The following is a 25,844-nucleotide window of genomic DNA, read 5'->3' as shown; positions in this document are numbered from 1 at the left end:
CCTCGCGTCCCCGAGGAGGTTTGGGCCTCGCCGCCCGCCGTAGGGCCGCGCGCGGGGGGTGCTGGGAGTTGTAGTCGCGGAAGGGACTCGGTGGTGGTGGTGGTGGTGGTGGTGGTGGTGGTTGGGGGGGCCCCCCCGCTTCGCGGTTGGGAAGTTTGGGCCTCGCCGCCTGCCGTAGTTTGAGGGGAAAGGGGGGAGCCGCGGGGGGTGCTGGGAGGTGTAGGCGCGGAGGTGAGTGCTGAGGGGGGGGGGCTGAGGCCGGGCCGTTACCGGGGCCGTTACCGGGGGGGGCGTTGGGGGCCGGGGGGGGCACGGCGGGTTCTGAGCCCACACGCACAGGTACGGGGGGGGACAAAGGGGAAAAAGGGGTCCCGGGGGGATGGGGATGAGGGCTGGGGACTGGTGGGGGTTGGGAGGGGCTGGGGGGGGCCCGGGGGAGGCCGCGGTCACGGCCTGGGCCCAGCCCCGGCCCCCGGCCCCGGCCCCGTTCCTGTTCCTGGTCCCGGCCCCGGTCCCGGCCCCTCCCTGGCTCCTGGCCACGTCCCCATCCCCACCCCCACCCCGCCCCAATTCCCACCCCCGTCCCTGGCCCCCTCCCCATCCCCTCCCCACCCCCACCCCGTCCCCGTTCCCGTCTCTGACCCCGTTCCCGTCCCGATTCCCGTTCTTGTCCCCAGCCCGGTTCTTATCCCTGTCCCCATCTCCATCCCCGTCTGTGTCCCTGTCCCTATCCCATCCCCACCCCGTCCTATCCCATCTCCGTCCTCTTCCTGCCCTCCCCCCACACCCTCCCCATATCCCCCCCCACACACCCCATATCCCGCCCCACATACCCCATATCCACCCCATACCCCTCTCCACACCCCATATCCCACACACACCCCCCATAACCCCCCCCATACCCCCCCCTCACACCCCACATCCCCCCTACACCCCCCATATCCCCCCACACCCCATACCCACCCACACACCCCATACCCTACTCCACACCCCACATCCCCCCCCCCATACCCCCCCACCCCATATCCCCCTCATACCCTCCCCACACCCCACATCCCCCAACACACCCCCCATACCCCCTCCCCACACCCCCCCACACCCCATAACCCCCCCATACCCCCCCCATACCCCCCTGTACCCCCTCCCTGACCCCTTTTTCCCCCCTCCCCGCAGATGGAGGCCCTTCACGCGGGGGGGATCCGTGTGGCGGTGCTGCTGCAGTCGGGGCCGCGCTGGCTGGAGGAGCTGTGGCTGGGGCTGAGCTGGGCGGCCGACCCCCGGCACGTCTTCAGCGCCTGCTTCCCCCTCGCCTTCTGCCTCGACCGCGCCGTGGGGCTGGCCGTGCTCTGGGCCGGGCTGCTGGCCGAGTGGCTCAACGTGGTGCTCAAATGGTGAGGGGGGGGCACGGCCCCAAAGCCCCCAGCCCCGGCCCCAAAGCCCCCAGCCCCAAGTCCTGGCATCTGGTCGCATCCCCCTGTCCGCCCCGTACACCGGTTCCATCTTCCCATATCCCAGCCCCATTCACCCAAGGCCCGTCCCCAGCCCCCCCATACACCAATTCCATCTCCCCATATCCCAATCCCGTCCCCGCAGCTCCCCAGCCCCATATCCCCAGCCCACAGCCCCGTCCCCCCATCCCCCTGTCCCCCAGCTCCATCCCCCTGTCTGCCCCATACACCGGTTCCATCTTCCCATATCCCAGCCCCAACCCCACAGGCCTGTCCCCAGCCCCCCAGTACTACCAGTTCCAGCTCCCCGTATCCCAATCCTGTCCCCGCAGCTCCCCAGCCCCATATCCCTATCCCACAGCCCCAACCCCACAGCCCTGTCCCCAAATTCCCGTCCCTCAGCTCCGTCCCCCCGTCCCTCAAACCCACCCCCAGCCTCGTCCCCCCTCCCTGTATCCCCGTCCCCATATCCCCATCCCACAGCCCCATCCCTCCATCCCCCTGTCCCCCAGCTCCATCCCCCTGTCCCCCCCATACACCCCTTCCATCTCCCCATATCCCAATCCCGTCCCCCCAAACCCCATACCCCCCTCCCCATGTCCCCATCCCACAGCCCCAACCCCACAGCCTCATTCCCCCACCCCCCGCCCCATATCCCCATCCCCCTGTCCCCCACCCATGTCCCCTGTCCTCCCTCCCCAGCCCCGTAACCCCCAGCCCCATCCTTATGCCCCCCCAGTCCCATCCCATCCCTCTGCCCCCCAATCCCATCATCCTGTCCCCCATCTCCCTATTCCCCTGTCCCTTAAACCCCACAGCCCCAGCCCCCAGCCCCCCAACCCCATAACCCTGTCCCCCAACCCCATAACCCTGTCCCCCCCATCTCCCAGCCCCATTCCCCTGTCCCCCATCCCCATTACCCCATCCCCGTCCTCCCCCAGGCCCCGTGCACCCCCCGCAGTGACTCCTGACCCCGCTGTTTCCCCCCCCCCCCAGGTTCCTTTTTGGGGAGCGCCCGTTCTGGTGGCTGCACGAGTCGGGGTTCGCCCGCAGGCACCGGCTGTTCCTGCGCCAGTTCCCCATCACCTGCGAGACCGGGCCCGGTGAGCCACGTCTGGGGGCGTCCCCGAGGACCCCATAACCCCTGGGGGACCCCACAACCCCTGGGGGACCCCCCACAGACCCCCACGGTCCCCGTGTCCCTGGAAAACCCCATTATCTGTGTCCCCGGGGAACCCCACAGGCCCCATGTCCCCAGAAAACCCCACAATCCCCGTGTCCCCGGGGAATCCCACAGTCCCTGTGTCCCTGGGGAACCCCACAATCTTTGTGTCCCCACAGTCCCCATGTCCCTGGAAAACCCCTTTCCCTGTGTCCCTGGGGGACCCCACAACCCCAGTGTCCCCACAGACCCCCACAGTCCCTGTGTCCCCAGGGAACCCCAAAGCCCCTGGGTCCCCGCAGAACCCCACAGTCCCTGTATACCCTGAGACCCCCACAATCCCTGTGTCCCCAGGAAACCCCACAGTCCCCGGGGAACCCCACAGCCCCTGTGTCCCCAGGGACCCCACAACCCCAGGGACCCCACAACCCCAGTGTCCCCACAGACCCCCACAATCCCAGTGTCCCTGGAAAACCCCTGGTAGCAGTGGGGTCTCCACCGGGTCCACCCTGTCCCTGCCTGTTTTTTCCCCCCCCCCAGGGGTCATTTTTCCCTCCCAAGTGTCATTTCCCCCCCCCCGGGTCATTTTTCTCCCCCCTTGGGTCATATCCCCCCACCCCTTGGGTCATTTTTCCCACCCCCAGGTCATTTTCCCCCTCCCCATGGGTCATTTCCCCCCGCCCGGAGTCATTTTTCTCCCCCCAGGGGTCATTTCTCCCCCCACCCGGGTCAATTTTCCCCCCCCGGGTCATTTTTCTCCCCCCAAGGGTCATTTTCCCTCCCCAAGGGTTATTTTCCCGCCCCCCCCCAGGGGTCATTTTCCCCCCCGGGGTCCTTTATTTCCCCCTAATGGTCATTTTTCCCCCCCCAGAATCATTTTTCTCCCCCCGGCATCAATTTTCCCCCCCAGGGGTCACTTTCCCCCCCCCCTTGGGTCATTTTTCATCCCCTCTTGGTCATTTTCCCTCCCCAAGGGTCATTTTTCTCCCCCTTTGGGTCATTTTTCCACCCCCCGGCTCATTTTTTCCCCCCCCACGTGTCATTTTCTCCCCCCCCCGTGTCACTTTCCCCCCCCCGGGTGATTTCCCCGCAGGCAGCCCCTCCGGTCACTGCATGATCACGGGCGCAGCGCTGTGGCCGCTGGTGACGGCGCTGTCGGCGCGGGCAGCCCAACGCTACAGGAGGTGAGGGGGGGGCTCGGGGGGGTCCCCAGGGGGTCCCGAGGTCCTTTAGGGCGAGGGGACACGCTGTGGGGTGGTTTTAGGGTGGCTCGGGGGGTCTGGGGGGCTCAGGAGGCACTCACCCCACTCGCCCCACAGCCCCAAGGTGAGTCCTGGGGGATCTCGAGAGGGTCCCAAGAGGGTCCTGAGCACCTTGGGGGGGGGGGGGCATGGTGTGGGGTGGCTTTAGGGTGGCTTTAGGGTGGCTCATGGTGTAGGGGTGACTCCAGAGCCCCTTGCCCCGCTCACCCCACAGCCAAGAGGTGAGTTTTGGGGGACCTCAAGAGGGTCCCAAGATCCTTTAGGAGGGCGACATGGCACGGGGTGGCTTTAGGGTGGCTCTGGGGTGTCGGGGTGGCTCAGGACCCTCTCACCCTGCAGCCTGGAGGTGAGTCCTGGGGGACTTGGAGGGGGTCCTGAGCACCTTTAGGAGCGGGACATGGAATGGGGTGGCTTTAGGGTGGCTTTAGGGTGGCTCTAGGGTGGCTCGGGGTGTCAGGGTGGCTCAGGAGCCACTCACCCTACTTGTCCCGTAGCCCCAAGGTGAGTCCTGGGGGACTTGGAGAGGGTCCCGAACACCTTCAGGAGAGGGGTGGCACGGTGCAAGGTGGCTTTAGGGTGCCTCAGGGTGTTGGGGTGGTCCTGGGGTGGCTTGGGGGTGGCTCAGGGTGTTGGGGTGGCTCAGGACCCGCTTGCTCCACAGCCCGGAGGTGAGTCCTGGGGGACTTGGAGAGGGTCCCGAGCACCTTTAGGAGCGGGACATGGCACAGGGCGGCTCTGGGGCGACTCTAGGGTGGCTTAGGGGTGGCTCAGAGTTTCGGGGTAGCTCTGGGGCGGCTTTGGGGTGGCTCAGCCCCCCCAAACCCCACAGCCCGGTGGCACGGCTGCTCCCGGTGGTGCTGTACGTGCTGTTCCTGCTGGCCGTGGGGCTGTCCCGCGTCTTCGTCCTCGCGCACTTCCCGCACCAGGTCCTGGGCGGCATCGTGGCAGGTGAGCGGGGCCGGGGGGGGCTTCCCCTCATCCCCTACATCCCCCCCCGGTGCCGTCCCCGCACCCCACAACCCCGTCATGGCCCCACAGGCATTGCCCTGGGCTGGGGGCTGCAGGCTTGTCCCCCCCCCGCGCGCTCGCTGCGCTTCTACGGGGCCACCGCCCTGGGGCTGCTGCTGGGGGCCCTCGGCCTGCACCGCGCCGTGGGAGCCGCCGGCATCGACATCGACTGGTGAGAGCCCCGTGGGAGGGGGCACCCCGGGACATGACCCCATAGGGCGGGGGGCACCCCGGGACATGACCCCATAGGGTGGGGGCACCCCGGGACATGACCCCATAGGGCGGGGGCACCCCGGGACATGACCCCATAGGGCGGGGGGCACCCTGACATCTGATCCCATTAGGGTAGAGGCACCCCGAGACCCGACCCCATTACAGCAGGGGCACCCCAAGGTCTGACCCCATAGGGCGGGGGCACCCCAAGAGCTGACCCCATAGGGCAGGGGGCACCCCGGGACCTGACCGCATAGGGCAGGGGCACCCCGAGAGCTGACCCATAGGGCGGGGGCACCCCGAGAGCTGACCCTGTTAGGGTAGGGGCACCCCGAGGTCCGATCCCATTAGGGCAGGGGGCACCCCGGGACCTGACCCCATAGGGCAGGGGGCAGCCTGAGATCTGACCCCGTTAGGGTAGGGGCACCCCAAGATCCAATCCCATTAGGGTGGGGGCACCCCGAGATCTGACCCCGTTACAGCAGGGGCACCCTGAGATCTGACCCTGTTAGGGTAGGGGCACCCTGAGATCCAACCCCATAGGGCAGGGGGCACCCCAAGATCCGATCCCATTAGAGTAGAGGCACCCTGAAACCCAACCCCATTAGGGCAGGGGCACCCCAAGGTCTGACCCCATTAGGGCGGGGGCACCCCGAGATCTGACCCCATTACAGCAGGGGCTCACCCCAAATGCCAACCCTCCAGTTTAGAGGGGGGCTCCCCCTGAGATCCAACCCCATTACAGCAGAGGGCTCACCCCAAAAACCACCCTACACTTCCCAGGCGCTCCCCAAACCCCCCAGAGCATTTCAGACAACACGAACCCCCCCCACACCCCCTTCCACCCCCCCCACCGCCTCAAACCATCCCCCGTTTCCCCCTCCCCCCTTACATTTTTGGGGCAAATCCCCCCTTTTTCAGGTCCATCCACCTGGCCACCTCCTGGTGCTCCAACCCCTCGTGGCTGCGCCTGGACACCCGGCCCTTCACCTCCGTCTGCCGCGACGCCGGCAGCGCTCTGGGGCTGGGGCTGGCTTTGAGACCCCCCCGTTTCCTTCCTGGGGGGGGCCGGGACCTGCCCCCACCCCATATGAGGTTTTTGGGGGCCCTATTAGCCCTGGGGGTGCTGGGGGGGCTGCAGTGGGTGCCGCAGCCGGCGGCCGAGCCCCTGTTTTATGGGGCCGCCTGCCTCAAGCACGCCGCGGGGCCCTGGCTGGTGGCCGTGGCCCTGCCCAGGCTGCTCCGAGCTTTGGGGGGGCCCCCCCCGGCCCCCCCCCACGCCGAATAATTTGGGGAGGGGGGCGACCCCAAAAGGCGCCGTCATCCCCACTGGGCTGGGGGCTGGGGGTATGGTTTCCCTGCGGCGCCCTGCAAGGAGGGGGGGTGGCACCTAATGGGCCCCCCCCCTAAACACTACTGGGAGCTCCCCCCCCAAACACTCCTGGGACCCCCCCCAAAAAACTTGGGACCCTCTCCCCAAACCCCAAGGACCCTCCCCAATTTGGGGGTGCCCCCCCCGTCCCACAGCAGTGACCCCTAGGACCCCCCCCACACACTCCAGAGACCTCCCCCTCAACCCTGGGACCCCCCCATACACTCCAGGGACCCCCCCCACACACACACACACACTCCAGGTACACCCCCCCAACCCAGAGACCCCCCCCAAATTGAGGGTGTCCCCCCCTCCCGTAGCAGAGACCCCTAGGACCCCCCACACACACTCCAGAGACCCCCCCCCAACCCAGGGACCCCCCCATACCCCAGGAACCCCCCCCCAGATTGGGGGCGCCCCCCCCATCCCATAGCAGTGACCCCAGGGACCCCCCCCCACACTCCAGGACCCCCCCCAACCTTGGGACTCCCCAAAAAAAAACAGGGACCCCCCCCAAATTGAGGGTGCCCCCCCCATCCCACAGCAGTGACCCCAGGGACTCCCCCCTCAACCCTGGGACCCCCTCATACACTCCAGGAAACCCCCCCCCCCAAAATTGGGGGTGCCCCCCCCGTCCCACAGCAGTGACCCCAGGGACCCCCCCCAACACCCAGGGACCTCCCCCAACCCTAGGACCCCCCCCCAGCCCTGGGACCCCCCCAAATTGAGGGTGCCCCCCCCCATCCCACAGCAGCGACCCAAGGGGCACCCCCGAAAGCTCCCACACCCACTCTGCTCCCCCCCAGTTTCTCCCAGTTTAACCAGTTTGTCCCAGTGTAACCCTAAGGGGGGGGGGCAGGTCAATATTAACCCCCCCCCCAACCCCATCCCACCCCCCCGGCCCCCCCCAGCCCCCTTAGGAGCAGAATAAAGGCGCCGTTACCAGCCCCAAATCCTCCCCAAATTATTTTTTTTGGGGGGGGCACCGGGTGGGGGGGGTCAGACCCAGCTGGGGGCGGACAGGACGTGCCCCCCCCCGCCCTACTGTGCCCCCCCCCCCGTGGCACGGCGGAATATTGCCAGAAACAGCTTTATTTGTACAAGGACCAACACGGGGGGGGGCAGGGGGGGGGTACAAAACACGCAGCCAAGAACCACAGCGAGAGCGGGGGGGGGGCAAGGGGGGGGCACACGGGGTGGGGGGGGGGCTCCTGCCCAAAATACAACGGCCTCACTCCCCGGGGGGGGGGGGCAGGACCCCCCCCCCCCCATGGCCCCACCAAGTTCCACCTGCATCGCTCCAAGGGGGGGGGGGGGAACAGAGCTGGTGGCCCCCCCACCCCAAAAAGAGGTGATTGGGGGGGGGGGGCAATCCCCTAAAATTTAGGGTGCCCCCCCAGGACCGAGCTCGGTGCCCCCCCACCCCAAAAAGAGGTGATGGGGGGGGGGAAATCCCCCTAAAATTTAGGGTGCCCCCCCCCACATCACTCCAAGGGTTGGGGGGGGGGGCAAACAGCACCGGTGCCCCCCACCCCATAAGGAAATGATGCGGGGGGGGGGGGTCCCAGTCCCCCAAAATTTAGGGTGCCCCCCCCCAACCCCCAAGCAGCCCCCCCAGGGGGCAGCGCCCCCCCCCCCGCCCACACGCACACAGGGACCGGGGGGGGGGTAACGGGAGGGGGGGGGGGCACCCCGAAGCCCCCCCCCCAAATAATTTACAGCCGAAGCCCCCCCCCCGCCCCCCCCCGCGGCCGGTGCGACCCGTTAAAAAAATACTATTAAATAATACATCTGTAATAAAATTATACCTTTTGTCTTTTTTTTGTCCTTTTTTCTCTTTTTTAAAGCTAAAATCGCTCCGAGTCCCCCCCCCCCGCCCCCCCCCTTTCGGCTGGTGAAGTAACAGGAAAGTGTGGTGTTTTTTTCCTTTTTTTTTTTTTTTCCTTTTTTTCCTTTTTTTGTCTTTTTTTTCCTTTTTTTGTCTATTTTTTTTTTTCCCTTTTTTTGACTTTTTTTTCCTTTTTTTTGTTTTTTTTTTCCTTTTTTTTTTTTTTTTTTTTTTTTTATCCCCCCAGGACCCCTTTATGCACGGGGGGGGCGAGCCCCCCCCCCCCCCAGCAAAATACAAAGCCTTGGTCACAGGGGGGGGGAGGACACGGTGGGGGGGGCTCGTCCCGTGCTTGTGCAGTCTCCCAAAAATACTTAGTGAAATTGGGGAAGAAAACCCCAAAAATTAAAAAAAAATAATAAATCGGGGGGGGGGGGGATTAAGGCAGTAAAAAAACAATGAAAGGCACAAATTATTCCCCACCGCCCCCCCCCGCAGCACGGAGGGGGGGGGGGCGGATGCTGGAGGGGGGGAGGAAAAAAAAAAGGGTGAAAATGAGGGAAAAAAATAAAAAATTATAAATTTGGGGAAGGCTGCGGCCGGGACAGCCCCAGGGGGGTTGAGGGGGGGGGGCGGCACCGCTGCTGCACGAGACACGACCGCAAACACCGCGGGGGGGGGCACAGGACTGGGGGGGTGTTTTTTAAGGGGGTTTCTCTGCTTTTTAATAGAAAAAGAAAATATTTTCCTCTTTTTTTTTTTTCCTTTTTTTTTTTTTTTTTTTTTTTTTTTTGTATTTTTCCTCCTTCCTGGTTTCCTTCCGCTGCAGGATTTTTTTTCGCCTTTTTTTTTTGGATTTTTTTTAAATTATTTTTTGGATTTTTTTGGAATTTTTTTTTTGGTTGACTTTTTTGGATTTTTTTTGTAGTTTTTTTTTTTTTTTGATTTTTTTTTTGGTTATTTTTTCATTTTTATTTTTTTGTTACCTTTTGGTCGTCTTTTTGACCTTTTTATTTTTTTTTTGTGTGTGTGTGTTTTTATTTTTATTTTTTTTGTTTTTATTTTTTTAAATTTTCTGCCTTTTTAAGTTATTTTTGGCTTTTTTTTTGACTTTTTTTTTATATTTTTTTAATGATCTTTTTTTGGCTTTTTTTTTTTTTTTTTCTCAATTTTTTTTTGTGTGTGTGTTTCCTCTTCTCAGCTGCCCCCCCAATAAAAAATGGGGGTGGGAGGGGGGGCGGACACAACCCCCCCCCCCTCACATCACAGGCTCGGCCTCCATCGGCTCCTCCGCCGACCTGCGCGGATGGATCACGGAGGGGGGGGTTAAAACAGCTCCGGGCCCCCTCCGTGCACCCCAAAAAGTTGGGGGGTGCCCCCCCCAGTGTCCCCCCCCCCCAATTTACCTGGGGCTGGGGTCTGCGGCCCCCACGGAGAGCAGGGCGAGGGCGCTGACGGTGGCGGCCTCCTCGGCCTCCCCGGCCTGGGCCTCGCGCAGCGAGCAGCCCACCGCAGCCCCCGGCCGCTTCAGGGCCCCCCAGTGCTGGCCTGGGATGAAGTGTGAGGGGTGGGGGACACCCCCCCCCAAAAAAAAAATGGGGCACCACCCCCCCAAAAAATAAGGGAGCCCCCTCCCGGGATGGAGGGAGTCCGCTCGCAGGGATACGGGGCTAGGCCGGAGCCTCCCGTGAAGGGAGCTGGGGGGGGGGATAGGGCCCAGGGGTCCCCCCCCCCGCACAGACACCCCCCTCCAGGACCCCCCAGGTGGGGACACAGAGCCAAGGAGCCCCCCCCATGGGAAGGACGGACCCAGGGACCACCCCCGGGATCCCAAAGGAGGGTCTGGATCCAGGGGTCCCCCCCCAACAGAGACCCCCCCCAGGGACCCCCCTGGTGTGGACACAGCCCCAGGGACCCCCCCCCTTTAGGAAAAAAAAAAAACAGGGACCCCCCCTTGAACCCCCCAGGGTGGGGACAGCCCCAGGGACCCCCCCATGACAAGCACAGCCCTGACCCCCCCTCCGTGCCCCCCCCAATTACCACACCAGCCCCCGGGACCCCCTCACGCCCCCCCCATGCAGGGACACCCTTGGGGACCCCCCCGTGTGTCCCCCCCCCAAGGTGAAACCAACCCCCCGGTCCCTTCCCCAGCAGGGACACCCCCCCAAGGACCTCCCCCTGAACCTGAGACCCCCCCAGTGACCCCCAGCCCCCCCTGGGGACCCCCAAAACCCCCCCAGGACCCCAAATGCCCCCCCCAGGACCCCAAATGCCCCCCCCCGGGCTCACTCTGGATCTCGATGACCTTCTCCAGGGTGGCCACCGCGTTGACGTTGGGCTTCTGCTGCAGCAGGGATGGGTCCAGGGGCTCCAGCTGGGGAACGAGCCACCATCAGGGACCCCCCCCAAATAAAAATCGACCCCAGGACCCCCCCCATAAAAAAAAAAAACACCCCAGAATCCCCCCCCCCCTCGCTGCATCTCCAGACAAGGGGAAACTGAGGCACGGCGCAGCTCCGGCCCCGAGTGCACGGGGAATCCAAGACAAGGGGAGCCCCCCTGCCCCATGGGGGTGGCGGTGGGGTGGGGGGGTCCGGGGGGGGGGGTCTGGGGGTGCCCCCCCCGTACCTCCAGCCCCAGCAGGGCGGACACGCAGGCCTCGGAGGCGTCGCAGATGGCCGTCAGGTCGTGGCCCCCCTCCAGCGCCAGCACCACGCGGCCGCCCGCCAGCGTCATCAGCTGCTTCGTCAGGTGGCCGAAACCTGGGGGGGGCGCACCCCAAAATTATTGTTTTTATGTGGGGGGTGACGGGATGGGCCCCCCCTCAAAAAAAAAAAACCCGTGCTCACACTTGGCGGTGACCGAGTAGCCCCCCAGGGGGGACAAGTGGCCCTCCACCGCGTCGAAGCCGGCCGACACCAGCACCACGTCGGGGGCGAATTCACGGGCGATCGGCATCACCACGGTCCTGGGGGGGGGCACACACATTACGGGGGGGGTCAGGGCACCCTAAAAATCCCCAAGCCCCCCCCCTGAAGCCCCCCAAAGCCCCCCACCTGAAGGCGGTGAGATACTCCACGTCGCCGATCGGGGGGTCCACGCCGCCCGTCCAGGCGATGTTGATGTTGAAGCCCACCCCCAGCCCGCTGCCCACCTGCACGGGAGGGGCTGTGAGTTGTGGGGGGGTGATATAAAGGTGGGGGGGGGGCAATGGGGTGACCCCCCCCGCCCCGCACCTCCTCGGGCGCCCCGCTGCCCGGGAAGAAGTTGCCGTCGTCGTAGCGGTGCAGGGAGACGTAGAGCACGGCCGGGTCGCTGTAGAAGGCTTGCTGCGTGCCATTCCCGTGGTGGATGTCCTGAGGGGGGGGGGGGGGGGGGGGGTCACACACGGCCTCAGGACCCCCCCCCCGGGTCCCCCCCGGGGGTCCCATCCCGCCCCCTCACCCAGTCGACGATGAGGATCCGACCCACGCTCAGCTTCTGCTGCAGGAGCTTGGCCGAGATGGCCACCGAGTTGAAGAAGCAGAAGCCCCTGGGGGGGGGACACGGGGTGAGCGAGGCTGGCACCCCCCCAAAATCCCCCCCCCAACCCCAAAATTCCTCTAATCAGCCCCAAAATCCCCCCCCCACCACACTCACATGGCCGTGGACTCCTCGGCGTGGTGCCCTGGGGGGCGGATGACGGCGAAGCCGTTCTGCGGGGACAGGGGGGGCACGGTGGGTGCTGGCACCCCGGGGGGGGGCAATGGGGTGCACGAGGGCATGCACAAGGCTCGTGCACGTGCACAAGGCTCCAACCACGTGCAAGCTGTGCACAGAGCCGTGCACAAGGAGCATTGCACCACGATGTGAGCATGCAGCAGTCACACACGCACGTGCACGAGGGCACACCACGCCCCCAGCTGAGCACGCACGAGGGCGGTGCACTCATGTGCGAGCGTGCACAAGTGCCACCACCCCACCGGGTGAGCGTGCAGCACAGCCACGTGCACGAGGTGCACAAGGGTGGCACACACAAGGGTGGCACACACAAGGGTGGCACACACACAGGCGTGCACGAGCAGCACCGCACGGCCACGGACGCGTGCACGAGCCCAGCACATGCACACCTGAGCTTGCACGAGCACCACCACGCACCATGACACACCGTGCACACCCACGTCAGCTTGCACAAGTCCTTGGCACAGCGTGCACAAAGCCGCTGCACACACACACACACAAGCGTGCATGAGGATCGCCCCCTCCCAGCTAACCCAGCGTGCACGAGCACCTCCAGGCGTGCAAACGGGCACGAGGAACACCGTGCCCCCCCCCTCGTGAGCGTGCAAGAGCCCCCCCCTCACCTTGATCTCCCCCGCGGCCACCTTGAAGGCGAGCTCCAGCAGGCAGCCCACGGCCATGCGCACGGCGCTGGACGAGTGCATCTCGTTCCACACCGTGTCACTGTCCACCTGGGGGGGGGGGCACGCACCGATACCGGTGACCCCGGGGAGGGGGGGGGCACACCGCCGTGCGTGTCCCCCCCCCATTTTTCCCATCCCAGCACTCACCCCGATGCCCCCGCACGGCAGCACGGCGTACGTCTTCTGGCCGATGGGACCTGGCGGGGCAGAGCGCGCCGTGATGGAGGGGGGTTGGCGGCGGTGATGTGGGTGCCCCCCCCTCCCCAAAATGCCCCCCCCCCTGGGCCCGACACCCACCCAGCAGCTTTTTGCTGTCCAGCTTCTGGCGGTTGAGGGGGCTGGTGCCGTAGAGCAGCGCGTGGTGCTCCGAGTGCACCGCCTGGATCTCCTCCAGCGTCGCCTTCCTGCCCCGGATGCGCTGCGGGGCGAGGCGGGGGTGAAGCCCCCTCCCCAAAAGAACGAGGTGGGGGGGGGGGGACACACACGCATCGCTGACCCCCCCCCCCGGCACCCCCCTCACCTCGCACTTGCCCAGCAGGCCGGTCTCCTGCAGCCGGGACCAGATGCTCTGGATGCGGCCGGCGTGCTCGGGGTGCACGTTGGTGTTGCCGCAGGTGCACTGGTGCTTCAGCATGAAGGTGTCGTACACCACGCCTGGGGGGGGGGCCGCATGTGGGACCCCCCCCCACACGGACCGGGATTCCACCCCCACGCGCCCCCACGGACCGGGATTTCACCCCCCTGCCCCGTTCACATCCCCTCGCACTGGCATCCTGGGGGCATCCCATGGGATGGGGGCGGGATGGGAAGGAGGGGGGTTTCTAAGGGGGGGGGGGCACCCCAGGATCACCCCATGGGATGGGGAACCCCATAGGAGAGAGAGAACCCTAAGACCACCAGGAGAGAGGAAACCCCATAGGATGCAGCCACCGAGAGGGACAGGGGCACCCCCATAGGACAGGGGCACCCCACGGGATGGGGGCACCTCTGGGACCACCAGGGGATGGGGAACCCCGTGGGATGGGGGAATCCTAAAGACCACCGGATGGGAAACCCCAAAGGACACAGCCAGAGTGGGACAGGGATGACCCCATAGGATAGGGGCACCCCATAGGACCACCAGGGGGTGGGGAAACCCTAAGACCACCAGGAAATGGGGCACCCCATGGGATAGGGGCAACCCTAAGACCACCACAGTGGAAACCCCATAGGGCACAGCCACTGAGTGGGACAGGGACGACCCCATAGGATAGGGGGACCCCATAGGACCACCAGGGGACGGGGGCACCCCCTGGGATAGGGGCACCCACTATAGGATTGGGCATCCCCGGGACCACCAGGGGATGGGACACCTCATGGGACAGTGGGGGGGGGGGGGCACCCCACAGATCAATGGGGCACCGAGAAATGGGGCACCCCATGGCACAGGGGGCACCCCGTGGGACGCAGCCACCCCATGGGGTATGGGGGCACCCCACAACGGGACACCCCACGGGACAGGGCCCCCCCCGAGGACTCAGCACCCCACGGGACCACCAAGAAAGGGGGCACCCCACAGGACCGGGCACACGCAGACCGCCCCCCCAAGCACCCCAAAAGGCCGCAGCCCCCCCCCCCATATAACACGGGGCCCCCCTACCTGTAGTGAAGAGGTGCTTGGGGGGGGCGTCGGGGGGCTTCACGCTGGGGGGGGACGACTGCGTGCGGCCCAGGGCGGTGTGGGGCAGCGCCAGGAGCCCCAGGGGGGCCGCGGGGTACAGGGGCAGGGGGGGCAGCGCCTCGGGGAACACCTGGGGGGGGGCAGACCCCCGTCAGGGTGCCCCCCCCCCTCCTCCAGGACGCCCCCTTCTCGATAGAAAGGGGGTGGGGGGGGTGGGAAGGGAAAGGAGGGGGGATGGGAAAAGGGGGGGGGCAGGAAGGGGGGGGCGTCCGGGGGGGGGATGAGTCACGGCGGGGGCCGCAGGGGTGGGGGGGGCGGCGCGGGGGTGGCGGAGCCGGGAGGACGGCGGGGGGGGGGGGGGGATGAGTCAGAGGGCCCGAAGGCAGCGCTGCGGCAGCGGGGGGGGGGCGCAAATAAGGGGGGGGGACGGGGGGATGCGGCTGGCCGGAGAGATGGTGGAAAGGGGGGGGTGCAAGGGGGGGGGGGGGGAGTAAATTGGGGGGTGTTTGAGCAAAGGGGGGGGTGAAAAAGAGGTGATTGGGAAAAGGGGGGGGGGAAAGGGGGGTGCTCGAGAAAGGGGGGGCAAAAGGGGGGGGGTGCAAAAGGGGGGGTGCTCAAGTAAATTGGGGGGGTGCAAAAGGGGGGTGCTTGAACAAGGGGGGGCTGAAAAAAGGGGGTGCTCAAGCAAGGGGGGGGCGTGCAAAAGGGGGTGCTCGTGCAGGGCTGATGGGGGGGGGACCCGACCCGCACGCCCCCCCCCCCCCCGGCCCCCACCTGCTTGTAGGCGACCCCCAGCTCGGCGACCTCGCTGCCCCCGGGGGTCTCGGCCTCGTCCCCGCTGTCCCCTGGCTCCTCGGGGGGGGCCCCGCAGCCCTCGGGGTCCTGCGGCTGCTCGGGGGGGTCCCCGGCGTCCGGGGAGGGGAGGAGGCGGAGGGGGCCGGGGGGGGACCCCTCGCCCCCCGGGGGGGGCTCCTGCTGCTCCGTCAGCTCCTCCTCCGTCTCCTCGGGGTGCGTGGGGGGCTGCCGCGCCAGCTCCCCCCCCTGGGGGAGCAGCTGGGGGGGGGCGGTGAGGGGGGTGGGGGGCACCCAAAGGGGGCTCCCGGCACCCCCCCCCATCCCACATCCCTTCCGTGCCCAAAGTGCGCCCCCACCCCCCATCCTGTGCCCCCCACCCCACACCCCGTGCCCACCCTATTCCTGCCCTACCCCCACCCCACTCAACCCTCAAACCCCACGCCCACCCCATACCAACCCTACACCCAATGCACACCCCAAACCTGCCCTATACCCACCCCACACCCCCCTACCCCGTACCCACCTTATACCCACCCCATGCCCTACGCCCACCCCATACCTGCCCTATACCCCCCTTTCCCACCCCACAGCCCCCCATATCCACCCCACACCCCATACCCCCCATGCCAACCCCATGCCCAACACCCACCCCACACCTGCCCTACACCCCCCATGTCTGCCCTATACCCCCCATACTCACCCTACAGCCCCCGATACCCACCCCATGCCCTATGCCCACCCCATACCTGCCCTATAACCCCCATACCCACCCCCACTCCCCATGCCCACCCCATACCTGCCCTATAACTCCCATACCCACCCCACACCTGCCCTACACCCCCCACACCTGCCCTACAGCCCCCGATACCCACCCCACACCCACCCCACACCCTGTGCCCGCCCCATACCTGCCCTATACCCCCCCATACCCACCCCATACCTGCCCTATAACTCCCATACCCACCCCACACCTGCCCTACACCCCCCATACCCACCCTACAGCCCCCGATACCCACCCCACACCCACCCCATACCCACCCCATGCCCTATGCCCACCCCATACCTGCCCTATAACCCCCAAACCCACCCCATACCTACCCTATACCCCCCCATACCCACCCCATACCTGCCCTATACCCCCCCATACCCGCCCCATACCCACCCCACACCCCCCCGTGCCCCCCCTGTACCTTGCCCTGCTGGGCCTCGTAGTGGTGCTGGCGGGCGCCGTGGGGCAGCGCCTGGGGGCTCTGTGGCAGGGGGGAGGACTGCGTGCGGCTCAGGGGCCGGTGGCGGGGCAGCTTGGGGGGCCCCCGCGCGCCCCCCCCGCGCTCCCCCGTCACCAGCGGAGACTGCCCGTGCAGCGGCACTGCGGGGGGGGCACGGCACCGTCACGGGGGGGGGGGGCCACCGGGACACCCCCAGGGGGGTGGGGGGGGTCCCAATGATGCCCCCAGGGGGATGTGGGGGGTCCCAGGGGGGTGGGGGGGTCCCCAATGATGTCCCCAAGGGGATGTGGGGGGTCCCAGGGGGATGGAGGGGCCCCAAGAATGCCCCCAGGGGGATGGGGGGTCCCAAGAATGCCCCCAAGGGGATGGGGGGGGCCCAGGGGGACGGGGGGGCCCGATGATGCTCCCAGGGGGTTGAGGGGTCCTTAATGACACCCCCAGAGGACCGGGGGGGGTCCCCAATGATGCCCCCAAGGGGACTGGGGGGGGTCCCAGGGGAATGGGGGGGTCCCAATGATGCCCCCAGTGGGGTGGGGGGTCCCTAATGACACCCCCAGGGGACTGGGGGGGGTCCATAATGATGCCCCCAAGGGGACTGGGGGGGGGTCCCAGGGGAATGGGGGGGCCCTGATGATGCCCTCAGGGGGTTGGGGGGTCCCTAATGATACCCCCATGGGTCCTGGAGGGGGTCCCCATGATGCCCCCAGGGGGATGGGGGGGGTTCCAGGGGGATAGGGGGTCCCCAGTGATGCCCCCAGAGAGACGGGGGGGGCCCAATGATGACCCCAAGGGACTGGGGGGGTCCCCAGTGATGCCCCCAGGGAGATGGAGGGTGCCCAGTGATGCCTCCAGGGGATTGGGGGGGGTCCCAATGATGCCCCCAAGGGACCGGGGGGGCCCCAACGATGCCCCCAGGGTGTCGGGGGGGGTCCCCAAGGGGCCCGAAGCCAGGAGTGGAAACCGAGGCAGGGCCGGGCACGAGGTGGGGGGTGTTTTGGGGGGGGGCTCACCGGCGATGAGGGTGCTCTGCTGGCGCGCCTGCTCGAGCAGCAGCACGTGCTGCAGGAGGGACGCGGGGCCGGCGGGGGGGTCCCCTTCCAGCGCCACCCCCAGCAGGCAGCCGGGGATGGACGAGGTGCTGAGGAACTTGGCGCTCAGAGCCCCCCCCGGGCGCAGCGCCCCCACCGCCGGGCGCTCGGCCTCCGCCTGCGGGGACAGCTTGGGGGACGCCTGTGGGAACCCCCCCCAAAAAAAAAAAAAAAAAAAAAAAAAAAAAGGGGAAACTGAGGCACGCGGCGGCCACACGCTGAGCCCAAAGGGTGCAAGGTCCCCGGGCCACCCCTAAGGGACCCCAGACCCCACTGCCACCCCCCAAAGGGCAAGGGGTCCCTGTACCACCCCCCTGCCCCCCCCCAGGGCATGGGGTCCCTATGCCACCCCTAAGGGACCCCAGACCCCTGTGCTGCCCCCTCCTCCCCCCCCAAGTTGTGGGGTCCCCATACCACCCCCAAAGGACCCCAGACCCCCGTGCCACCCCTAGGGGACCTCAGAGCCCTGTGCCACCCCCCACGGGGTGTAGGGTCCCCATACCACCCCCAAAGGACCTCAGACCCCTTTGCTACCCCCTCGCTACCCCCCCAGGTTGTGGGGTCCCCATACCACCCCCAAAGGACCTCAGACCCCCATGCCACCCCTTAAGGGACCCCAGACCCTGTGCCACCCCCAAAGGACCCGAGACCCCCGTGCCACCCCCCACGGGGTGTAGAGTCCCCATACCACCCAAAAAGGACCCCAGACCCCCAATACCACCCCCAAGGAAACCCCAGACCCCCTGTGCCACCCCATATGGGGTGCAGGGTCCCCAGACCACCCCCAGGGGACCCCAGCCCCACTCACGTTGCGGTGCGGGGCGGTGGCGGTGCCCTGCAGCCCCAGGGAGATGTTGGGCAGGGAGGGGGAGGTGTAGAGGCTCAGCTGCCCCTCCAGCGCCAGCGCCCGCGGCTGGGGCAGCAGCTGCTGCGGGGGGGGGACACAGCACGGTCAGGGGGGGCCCCCCCAGCACCCTGGGGTGCCCCTACCCGGTGACGCAGCCCCATGCACCCCCACCATGCGCACGCTCTTGTGCAAGGTGTGCACACAACGTCTGTGAGTCCTGAGTGCGCAACATGTGTGCCCCCCCCCACGTGTGCATGTGCTGCCTGCACACACCTGGCACACGCACCCTGAGTGTGAACACCACCCCCCCCCCGGCACACGCACCCTGAGTGTGCACCGGCTGCGTGCTCCCTGATGGGTGCACACCCGGTGTGCACGCACTGAGCACACACACGGTGGTGGTGGTGGTGTGCACGCCGAGCACACGCATGCTGGCTGCTTGCACCACGAGTGTGCACAGCTAGCACCCTGCCCTTGCACACCTCCACATGCACACCTGCACCAAGCGTGCACACACGGGCTGGCTGCTTGCACCATGAGCGTGCACTGATCGTGCGCACAGCGGGCATCCCAACTTCACACGCCTCTGCACACGCACGTGCATCAAGTGTGCGCACGCTGGCCTTGTGCTCACCACGAGCGTGCAGTGAGCTCCCCAGCCTTGCACCTCCACACACACACCAAGTGTGCACGTGCATGCTGGCTGCTTGCACCATGAGCGTGCACTGACCGCGTGCACATGCACAGCAACCACCCCAACCTTGCACACCTCTGCACACACACGTGCACTGAGTGTGCACGCACTGGCTGTGTGCTCACACTGAGTGCCACGGCTGCACACACCTCAGCACCCCAAGCACACACGCTAACGTGCACGCGGCGTGAACACACCTGATCACACTTGTGCACCCAGTGTGCACAGATGTGATCACACTCGTGAACCCAGCATGCATGCACGATCACACTCATGCATGCGGTGCACACTCCTGATCACACTCATACACCCACTCACACTCCTGCACCCAGCGTGCACACGCGCCATCACACCCATGCACCCCACGTGCACACCCCCGATCCCACTCATGCACCCCGTACACACACGGACACACCCCTGCACCCAGTTTGCACACCCCCATCCCCCTTGTGCACCCCCCGATCCCACTCACACACCCCGAGCACACACGTGTGCACCACCAAACCCTCCCTGCGTGCCCCCCATGCACCGAGCACCACGGTGCACACACACACCGAGCACACACACACCCCCTGAGCACACCCCCAGCTCACACGCGCGTGTCGCCCCCCCGCCCCCCCCCATACCTCGGCGTGGATGTTGGGCACGGAGCCGGTGAGCCCGTTCTCGGCGATGGCACCGTGGGAGCTGTTGGGGGAGCTGGGCCCGGAGCCGGGGGCACTGCTGCACACCGAGGACACTGCGGGCGCGGGGGGGGCACCGTGGCACGGCCCTGCCTCGGTTTCCCCGGCCGACGCGACCCCTCTGGACCCCCCCGCCCCCCCCCCCCCCAAACCTGTGATCTCGACGGCGCGCTTGCGGAAGGTGCTGAGCACGGCGCCGTCCTTCCTGCGCAGCAGGGGGCTGCTCCGGCGCTCCGCCACCTTCTGCTTCAACCGCGAGCGCACCTTCAGGTTGGGCTCCGACGCTGCGGCACCGCGGGGGGCGTTAGCCCGGCACGGCCCCCCCCCAAAAAATGTGTGACACCCCCCCCATTGAGTGTGACACCCCCCCATTGAGTGTGACCCCGGCACCAATGCGCACGCACGCCCTGATGTGCGTTTGCGCCCCCCAGCGCGTGCAGCCCCCTCTCCACGTGTGTCCCCCTCCCACATTTTTATGACCCCCCCATGTGCGTGCCCCCCCATGTGTGCACACCCCGATGTCCCTCCTTCCAATGCATGCACCCCCCCATGTCACCCCCCATGTGTATACCCACCCCAATGTGCCCCCCCCAAAGCATGCACCCCCAATGTGTGCGCCCCCCCATGCATGTGTCCCCCCAATATGTGCCCCCCCCCAATGCATATGCACCCCCCCCATGTGTGCATGCCCCCCCCCCACCATGCGAGGTCCCTCCCCAACATGCGTGCCCCCCATGTGCACCCCCCCCCATGGGTGCAGCCCCCCTAGGGCGTCCCCCCCATGCGTGTGCACCCCCCCAATGCACGTGCGCCCCCCCAAATGTGTGCCCCCCCCCCGGCACCCACCGGTTTTGCGCAGGGGGAAGTCATCCCGGCCGTCGTAGGTGCCGAGCAGGGGCACTTTGTAGGACGGGGGGGTCCCGGGGCTGCCGGTCTGGGGGGGGGAGCTCTGGTCCAACGAGGTATGGTGAGCCCTGGGGGGGGGGGTCGGGGGAGAAGGGGGGGGGGAGAAGCGCCCGCTAGGCCGGCTGCGTGTGCCCCCCCCCCCCCAAAAAAAAAAAAAAAAAACACCACACCCCGCCCCCGGTGCCCCTGCTGCAGGGAGGGGGGGCTGGGGGGGGGCTGGGGGCCACCTACCAACATTTGGGGTGCTGGGGGAGGGAATGGTTGGGGGGGGCAGCGCCCGGCTCCTTGGCCTTGCTGAGCAGGAACTCCTGCAGCTTCAGCTTCACCTCCGTGCTGGCGATGGCACCTGGGGGGGGGGCACATGGGGGGGGGCAGCATGGGGACACCCCCCCCCCGCTGTGCTGCCCCGGCTCTGGGACCCCATTGATGGAGCCACGGCACCCCCAGACCCCGAAACTACCCCAGGCACGCAGCTGGTGCCAGCCCCTATAAGGTGCCCCCCCCGCCCCTATATTGCACCCCCCATCCCTTTATTGTGCCTCCAGCCCCATATTGCACCCCCCACTCTATATGGTGCCCCCCCACCCCACACTTGCCCCAGGGTCCCCATTGCCCCCCCCCAAGCCCCACATCACCCCCAGCCCCACATGCCCCCCCAGCCCCAATACCTTCCCAGACCCGTAATTGCCCCCCCCCAGCTCCTAATATTCCTCCAGCTCTTAATACCACCCCAGACCCTAACACCATTGCACCCCCATAACTGCCCCCCCAGCCCCTAATACCCCCGCAGTCCTCCCCAGCCCCTATTGCACCCCCAACCCCTGATACCCCCCAGCCCCTAATACAATACTCTCCCAGTCCCATAATTGTCCCCCCAGCCCCTAAATATCCCTTCAGTCCCTATTGCACCCCCAGCCCCTTAAGTAACCCCCAACCCCTAACAACTCCTCCAACCCCTATTATCCCCCCAAGCCCCTAATACCCCCCCCAGCCCCATAACTGCCCCACCCCAGCCCCTAAATATCTCTTCAGCCCCTATTGCACCCCCAACTCCTTAAGTGTTTACCCAACCCCTAATACCCCCCCAGCCCCTGTGACCCCAACCCCGAATAGGACCCCAGCCCCTAATACCCCCACCAGTCCCCCCCAGCCCCTATTGCATCCCCAACCCCTAATCCTCTCCCAGTCCCATAATTGCCCCCCCAGCCCCTAATGCCCCCCCCAGCCCCTAACAGCCCCCCCAGCCCCTAATACTCTCCCAGCCCCCATCACCCCCCCAGCCCCTAATACCCCCCCCAGCCCCTAATACCCCCCAGCCCCTAAATATCCCTTCAGCCCCTATCCCCCCCCCAGCCCCCAATACCCCCCCAGCCCCCAATACCCCCCCAGCCCCCAATACCCCCCCAGCCCCCAATACCCCCCCCCAGCCCCTAATACCCCCCCCCGCTCACAGTCTCTGCCCCTGTCCTTGCGGCCGTGCAGCTGCTCCAGGCGCTGCTGCTCCAGGGCCTCCTGGCGCTGCCGCTGCTGCTCCAGCTCCTGCTGCCGCCGGGCGGCCAGCGCCTCCTGCTGCTGCTGCGGGGAGGGGGCACGCTCGGGGACCCCCCCCCGGACACCCCCCTTATATGCACCCCCCCCTTAAGACCCCCCGTGCCTCCCCCAAGAACCCCCATGCACCCCCCCCCAAATAACGCATACCCCCCCAAAATTACCTATACCCCCCAAGACCCCCCCATAGCCCCCCAACACCGCCCATACCCCCGCAAGACCCCCCCTACCTCCCCCAAATAACTTTAAAGCCCCCCAAGCCCCCTTAAACCCCCATACCCTCCCGAACACCCCCCAATTCCCCCCAAGACCCCCCCATACCCCCCCAAATAACCCCAAACCCTCCCCAACTCCCCCCCAAAGCCCCCTATAACCCTCCCCAAGACCCTCATACCCCACCCCAACAGCCCCTGTACCCCCCTCAAATAACCCCATACCCCCCCCAACTGCCCCCATACCCCCCATAACCCCCCTAAAATAACTTTAAAGCCCCCCCAAGCCCCCTTAAACCCCCCATACCCCCTCCCCAAATAACCCCAAACCCTCCCCAACTCCCCCCAAGACCCCCCAACTCCCCCCCAAATAACCCCAAACCCTCTCCAACTGCCCCCCAAAGCCCCCTATAACCCTCCCCAAGACCCCCAAACCCCCCCCAACTCCCCCCCAAAGCCCCCTATAACCCCCCCAAGACCCCCCATACCCTCCCCAACACCCCCCAACTCCCCCCAAAGACCCCCAATAACCCCCCCAAACCCCCCTCAAATAACCCCAAACCCTCCCCAACTCCCCCCCAAAGCCCCCTATAACCCTCCCCAAGACCCCCAATAACCCCCCCCCAAGACCCCCATACCCTCCCCAACAGCCCCCATACCCCCCCTCAAATAATCCCAAACCCTCCCCAACTCCCCCCCAAAGCCCCCTATAACCCCCCCAAGACCCCCATACCCTCCCCAACACCCCCCCAACTCCCCCCCAAAGACCCCCCCATAACCCCCCCAAACCACCCCCATACCCCCCGCCGTGCCCCCCCATACCCCCCCCATGACCCCCCCGTGCCCCCCCCCCCCCTCGCCCACCTGGAGGTGCTTCTGCAGCTGCACCTCGTGCTGGCGGGTGAGGTGCTCGTGCTGCTTCTGGAACTCGGCGAAGAGGCGCTGCTTCTGCAGCTGCTGCTGCTGCCGCAGGGCCTCCAGCTCCCGCTGCAGCTGCCGCTCCCGCGCCGCCGCCAGCCCCCGGCGCCCCCCGCACGCCTCCGACCCGCTGCCGCGGGCATCCGGGCCTGGGGGGGGGAAATGGGGGGGGTTATTGGGGGTCAGGGGGGTTATTGGGGGTCATTGGGGGTTATTGGGGGTCAGGGGGGGGCATGGGAGTAAGGGGTTGGGGGCGGGTTATGGGGGGGGCCATGGGGGGGTTATTGGGGTCAGGGGGGTCATTGGGGGTCGGGGGGGAGCATGGGGGGGGCAAGGGGGGGGTTATTGGGGGTCATTGGGGGTTATTGGGGGTCAGGGGGGGCATGGGGGGCATGGGGAGTAAGGGGTGGGGGGGGGTTATGGGGTCATGGGGGGGGTATGGGGGGGTTATTGGGGTCAGGGGGGTCATTGGGGGTCGGGGGGGGCATAGGGGTCATGGGAGTAAGGGGTTGGGGGGGTTACGGGGTCATGGGGGGGTCATGGGGGTCATGGGAGTAGGGGTTGGGGGGGGTTATGGGGGTGTGGGGGGGTTATGGGGTGGTCATTGGGGGTCGGGGGGGGGCATGGGGGTCATGGGAGTAAGGCGTTGGGGGAGGTTATGGGGGGGCCATGGGGGGGGGTATAGGGGGGGTTATTGGGGTCAGGGGGGTCATTGGGGGTCGGGGGGGGCATGGGGGTCATGGGAGTAAGGGGTTGGGGGGGTTACGGGGTCATGGGGGGGCATGGAGGGGTCATGGGAGTAGGGGTTGAGGGGGGTTATGGGGGTGTGGGGGGGTTATGGGGTCATGGGGGGGGTATGGGGGGGTCATTGGGGTCAAGGGGGTTATGGGGGTCATGGGAGTAAGGGGTTGGGGGGGGTTATGGGGTCATGGGGGGGGTATAGGGGGGTTATTGGGGGTCAGGGGTGGTCATGGGGGTAGGGTTGGGGGGAGTTATGGGGGGGTCATGCGGGGGTGGGGGGTCATGGGGAGGTCATGGGGGGGTATAGGGGGGGTCACTGGGGGGTCGGGGGGGGTCATGGGAGTAAGGGTTGGGGGGGTTATGGGGTCATGGGGGAGGTTATGGGGGGGTCATGGGGGTCACGGGAGTAGGGGTTGGGGGGGTTATGGGGGTCCTAGTGGGGTTATGGGGTCATGGTGGTAGAGGGTTGGGGAGTTATGGGAGGGGCATGGAGGGGTTATGGGGTCAAGGGGGGGGTATGGGGGTCACAGGAGTAGAGCTTGGGGGGTTATGGGGTATGTGTGGGGGCTTTGGGGTCATAGGGGTCTTATGGCATCATGGGGGGGGGGGGGGGCCAGGGGTGGGTTGGGGAGTATGAGAGCGTTATGGGGTCATGGGAGTAGGGGTTGGGGGGGTGGGTATGGGGGTCCTAGGAGGGTTATGGGGGGGGTAATGGGGGTCACAGGGATGGGGGGGGGGGTATGGGAGGGTGTGCAGTCATGGGGGGTATGGGGGGAGGTTAAGGGAGGGGTTATGGGGTCACGGGAGTAGGGCTTGGGGGTGTTATGGGGTCATGGAGGGATTGGGGGGGGCAGTTATGGGTCCCAGGGGTAGGGTGGGGGGTTATGGGGGTCGGGGGGGGTCCCAGCAGCAGGGGGCAGGTTATGGAGGCTCCCAGGGGGTGGGGGGGGGTCAGAGGGGGTGCTGGGGACGGGGGGGAGTTGGGGGGGGGGTCCCTAGGGTGGGGGGGGGGGGGTTATGGGGTGGATTGGGTGGCGCAGGGGTGGGGACAGTCGGGGGGGGGGGGGGAGCAGCTGGGGACACGTTTATGGGGACAATTTTGGGGGGGTAACCGGGGCACAGTTATGGGGTGGCATCCCCCCTGGGGGGTGGGGGGGGGCATCTGGGGGCTCCCTCAGGGCCGGGGGGGGGCAGCTGGGGGCTGTTGGGGTGACCGGGAACACACTTGGGGGGCGTTTTGGGGAGGGGGGGGCAGCAGCAACCAGCCCGGGGGGCAGCCGCAAAGCAGGGGGGAGCACCAAGCCCCCCCCCCCAAGAAAACCCACATCCCCCCCCCTCCAAAATTGGGGAGTGGGCTCAGCGCCCCCCCCAAACACCACGGGGGGGGGGGCACAGGACCCCAACCCTAGGCACAGCAGCGTGGGGGGGGCGATCCCCATACAACCGGGGGGGGGGGGCACACATGATGCATGCTGATGCCCCTCCCCCCTTCCCCCCCCCCCCCCCCCGTGCCCCCCCCCCCAGCACACCGGGACAGCCCCACGGACGTCCCCGCACTGGGATTGCCATGCCCCCCCCCTCCCAGTAACAAACCAGTGCCGCCCAGCACCGACCAGTACGCACCAGTTCCACCCCCCCCCACCAGGGTAAAATGGGGGGGGGGGCAGCAGCCCGGGGGGGGGGTTAAAAATAGCGGCGGGAGGGGCCGGGCACGGCCAAGGCTGCATTTAGGGCACCTCTGAAGTGGTTTGGGGGCTGGCGGGGGGCCACCGACCCCACCCGGGGCTGGGCCTTCGGGGGGGGGGGGCACAGAGCCCGGCTGCACCC

General features: G+C 66.9%; 2 protein-coding genes and 1 long non-coding RNA gene across 8 annotated transcripts in view; 1 reads left to right on the top strand and 2 right to left on the bottom strand.

Annotated features, from left to right (window-relative positions):
* Positions 1–107: 107 nt before the first annotated feature.
* G6PC3 (glucose-6-phosphatase catalytic subunit 3) lies at positions 108–6,520 on the top strand. 2 transcript variants are annotated; one of them, XM_084496303.1, is made up of 7 exons: positions 108–153; positions 1,174–1,391; positions 2,445–2,551; positions 3,704–3,794; positions 4,702–4,820; positions 4,911–5,052; positions 6,015–6,520. In XM_084496303.1, exons 2-7 carry the CDS (start codon positions 1,174–1,176, stop codon positions 6,379–6,381), a joined length of 1,044 nt encoding a protein of 347 aa, XP_084352429.1. In that variant the 5' UTR covers positions 108–153; the 3' UTR covers positions 6,382–6,520. The 2 variants fall into 2 exon arrangements, with proteins under 2 accessions (XP_084352429.1, XP_084352430.1); XM_084496304.1 differs by lacking the exon at positions 108–153 and adding an exon at positions 208–231.
* Positions 5,059–5,907, bottom strand: LOC311422848. The gene is made up of 3 exons (XR_014685507.1): positions 5,465–5,907; positions 5,339–5,399; positions 5,059–5,306 (listed from the first exon to the last, which is right to left on the bottom strand). It is a non-coding gene; the product is annotated as an uncharacterized lncRNA (long non-coding RNA).
* A 1,742-nt stretch (positions 6,521–8,262) lies between the features above and the next one.
* The window catches only part of HDAC5 (histone deacetylase 5), a 19,616-nt gene continuing 2,034 nt past the window's right edge, over positions 8,263–25,844 (bottom strand). The window contains exons 2-25 of one of the 5 annotated variants that reach the window (XM_084496218.1): positions 23,223–23,425; positions 22,050–22,173; positions 20,830–20,944; positions 20,539–20,666; positions 19,845–19,976; positions 19,636–19,748; positions 18,277–18,396; positions 17,391–17,610; positions 16,342–16,520; positions 15,131–15,409; positions 14,336–14,486; positions 13,217–13,350; positions 12,994–13,114; positions 12,844–12,893; positions 12,637–12,744; positions 11,933–11,988; positions 11,738–11,825; positions 11,530–11,649; positions 11,350–11,447; positions 11,143–11,261; positions 10,922–11,055; positions 10,583–10,667; positions 9,700–9,841; positions 8,263–9,591 (exon numbers count right to left, since the gene is read on the bottom strand). In XM_084496218.1, coding sequence (XP_084352344.1) covers positions 9,552–9,591; positions 9,700–9,841; positions 10,583–10,667; positions 10,922–11,055; positions 11,143–11,261; positions 11,350–11,447; positions 11,530–11,649; positions 11,738–11,825; positions 11,933–11,988; positions 12,637–12,744; positions 12,844–12,893; positions 12,994–13,114; positions 13,217–13,350; positions 14,336–14,486; positions 15,131–15,409; positions 16,342–16,520; positions 17,391–17,610; positions 18,277–18,396; positions 19,636–19,748; positions 19,845–19,976; positions 20,539–20,666; positions 20,830–20,944; positions 22,050–22,173; positions 23,223–23,425 — 3,059 coding nt within the window. In that variant the 3' untranslated portion in view covers positions 8,263–9,551. Of the gene's footprint in view, positions 9,592–9,699; positions 9,842–10,582; positions 10,668–10,921; positions 11,056–11,142; positions 11,262–11,349; positions 11,448–11,529; positions 11,650–11,737; positions 11,826–11,932; positions 11,989–12,636; positions 12,745–12,843; positions 12,894–12,993; positions 13,115–13,216; positions 13,351–14,335; positions 14,487–15,130; positions 15,410–16,341; positions 16,521–17,390; positions 17,611–18,276; positions 18,397–19,635; positions 19,977–20,538; positions 20,667–20,829; positions 20,945–22,049; positions 22,174–23,222; positions 23,426–25,844 lie in introns of all 5 variants that reach the window. The other 4 variants (XM_084496219.1, XM_084496215.1, XM_084496217.1 and 1 more) reach the window with 4 other exon arrangements.

The sequence above is a fragment of the Aythya ferina genome (assembly GCF_964211825.1).
Source record: "Aythya ferina genome assembly, chromosome: 23".
Taxonomy (NCBI): domain Eukaryota; kingdom Metazoa; phylum Chordata; class Aves; order Anseriformes; family Anatidae; genus Aythya; species Aythya ferina.
This window is presented reverse-complemented; position numbering and strand designations above follow the sequence as displayed.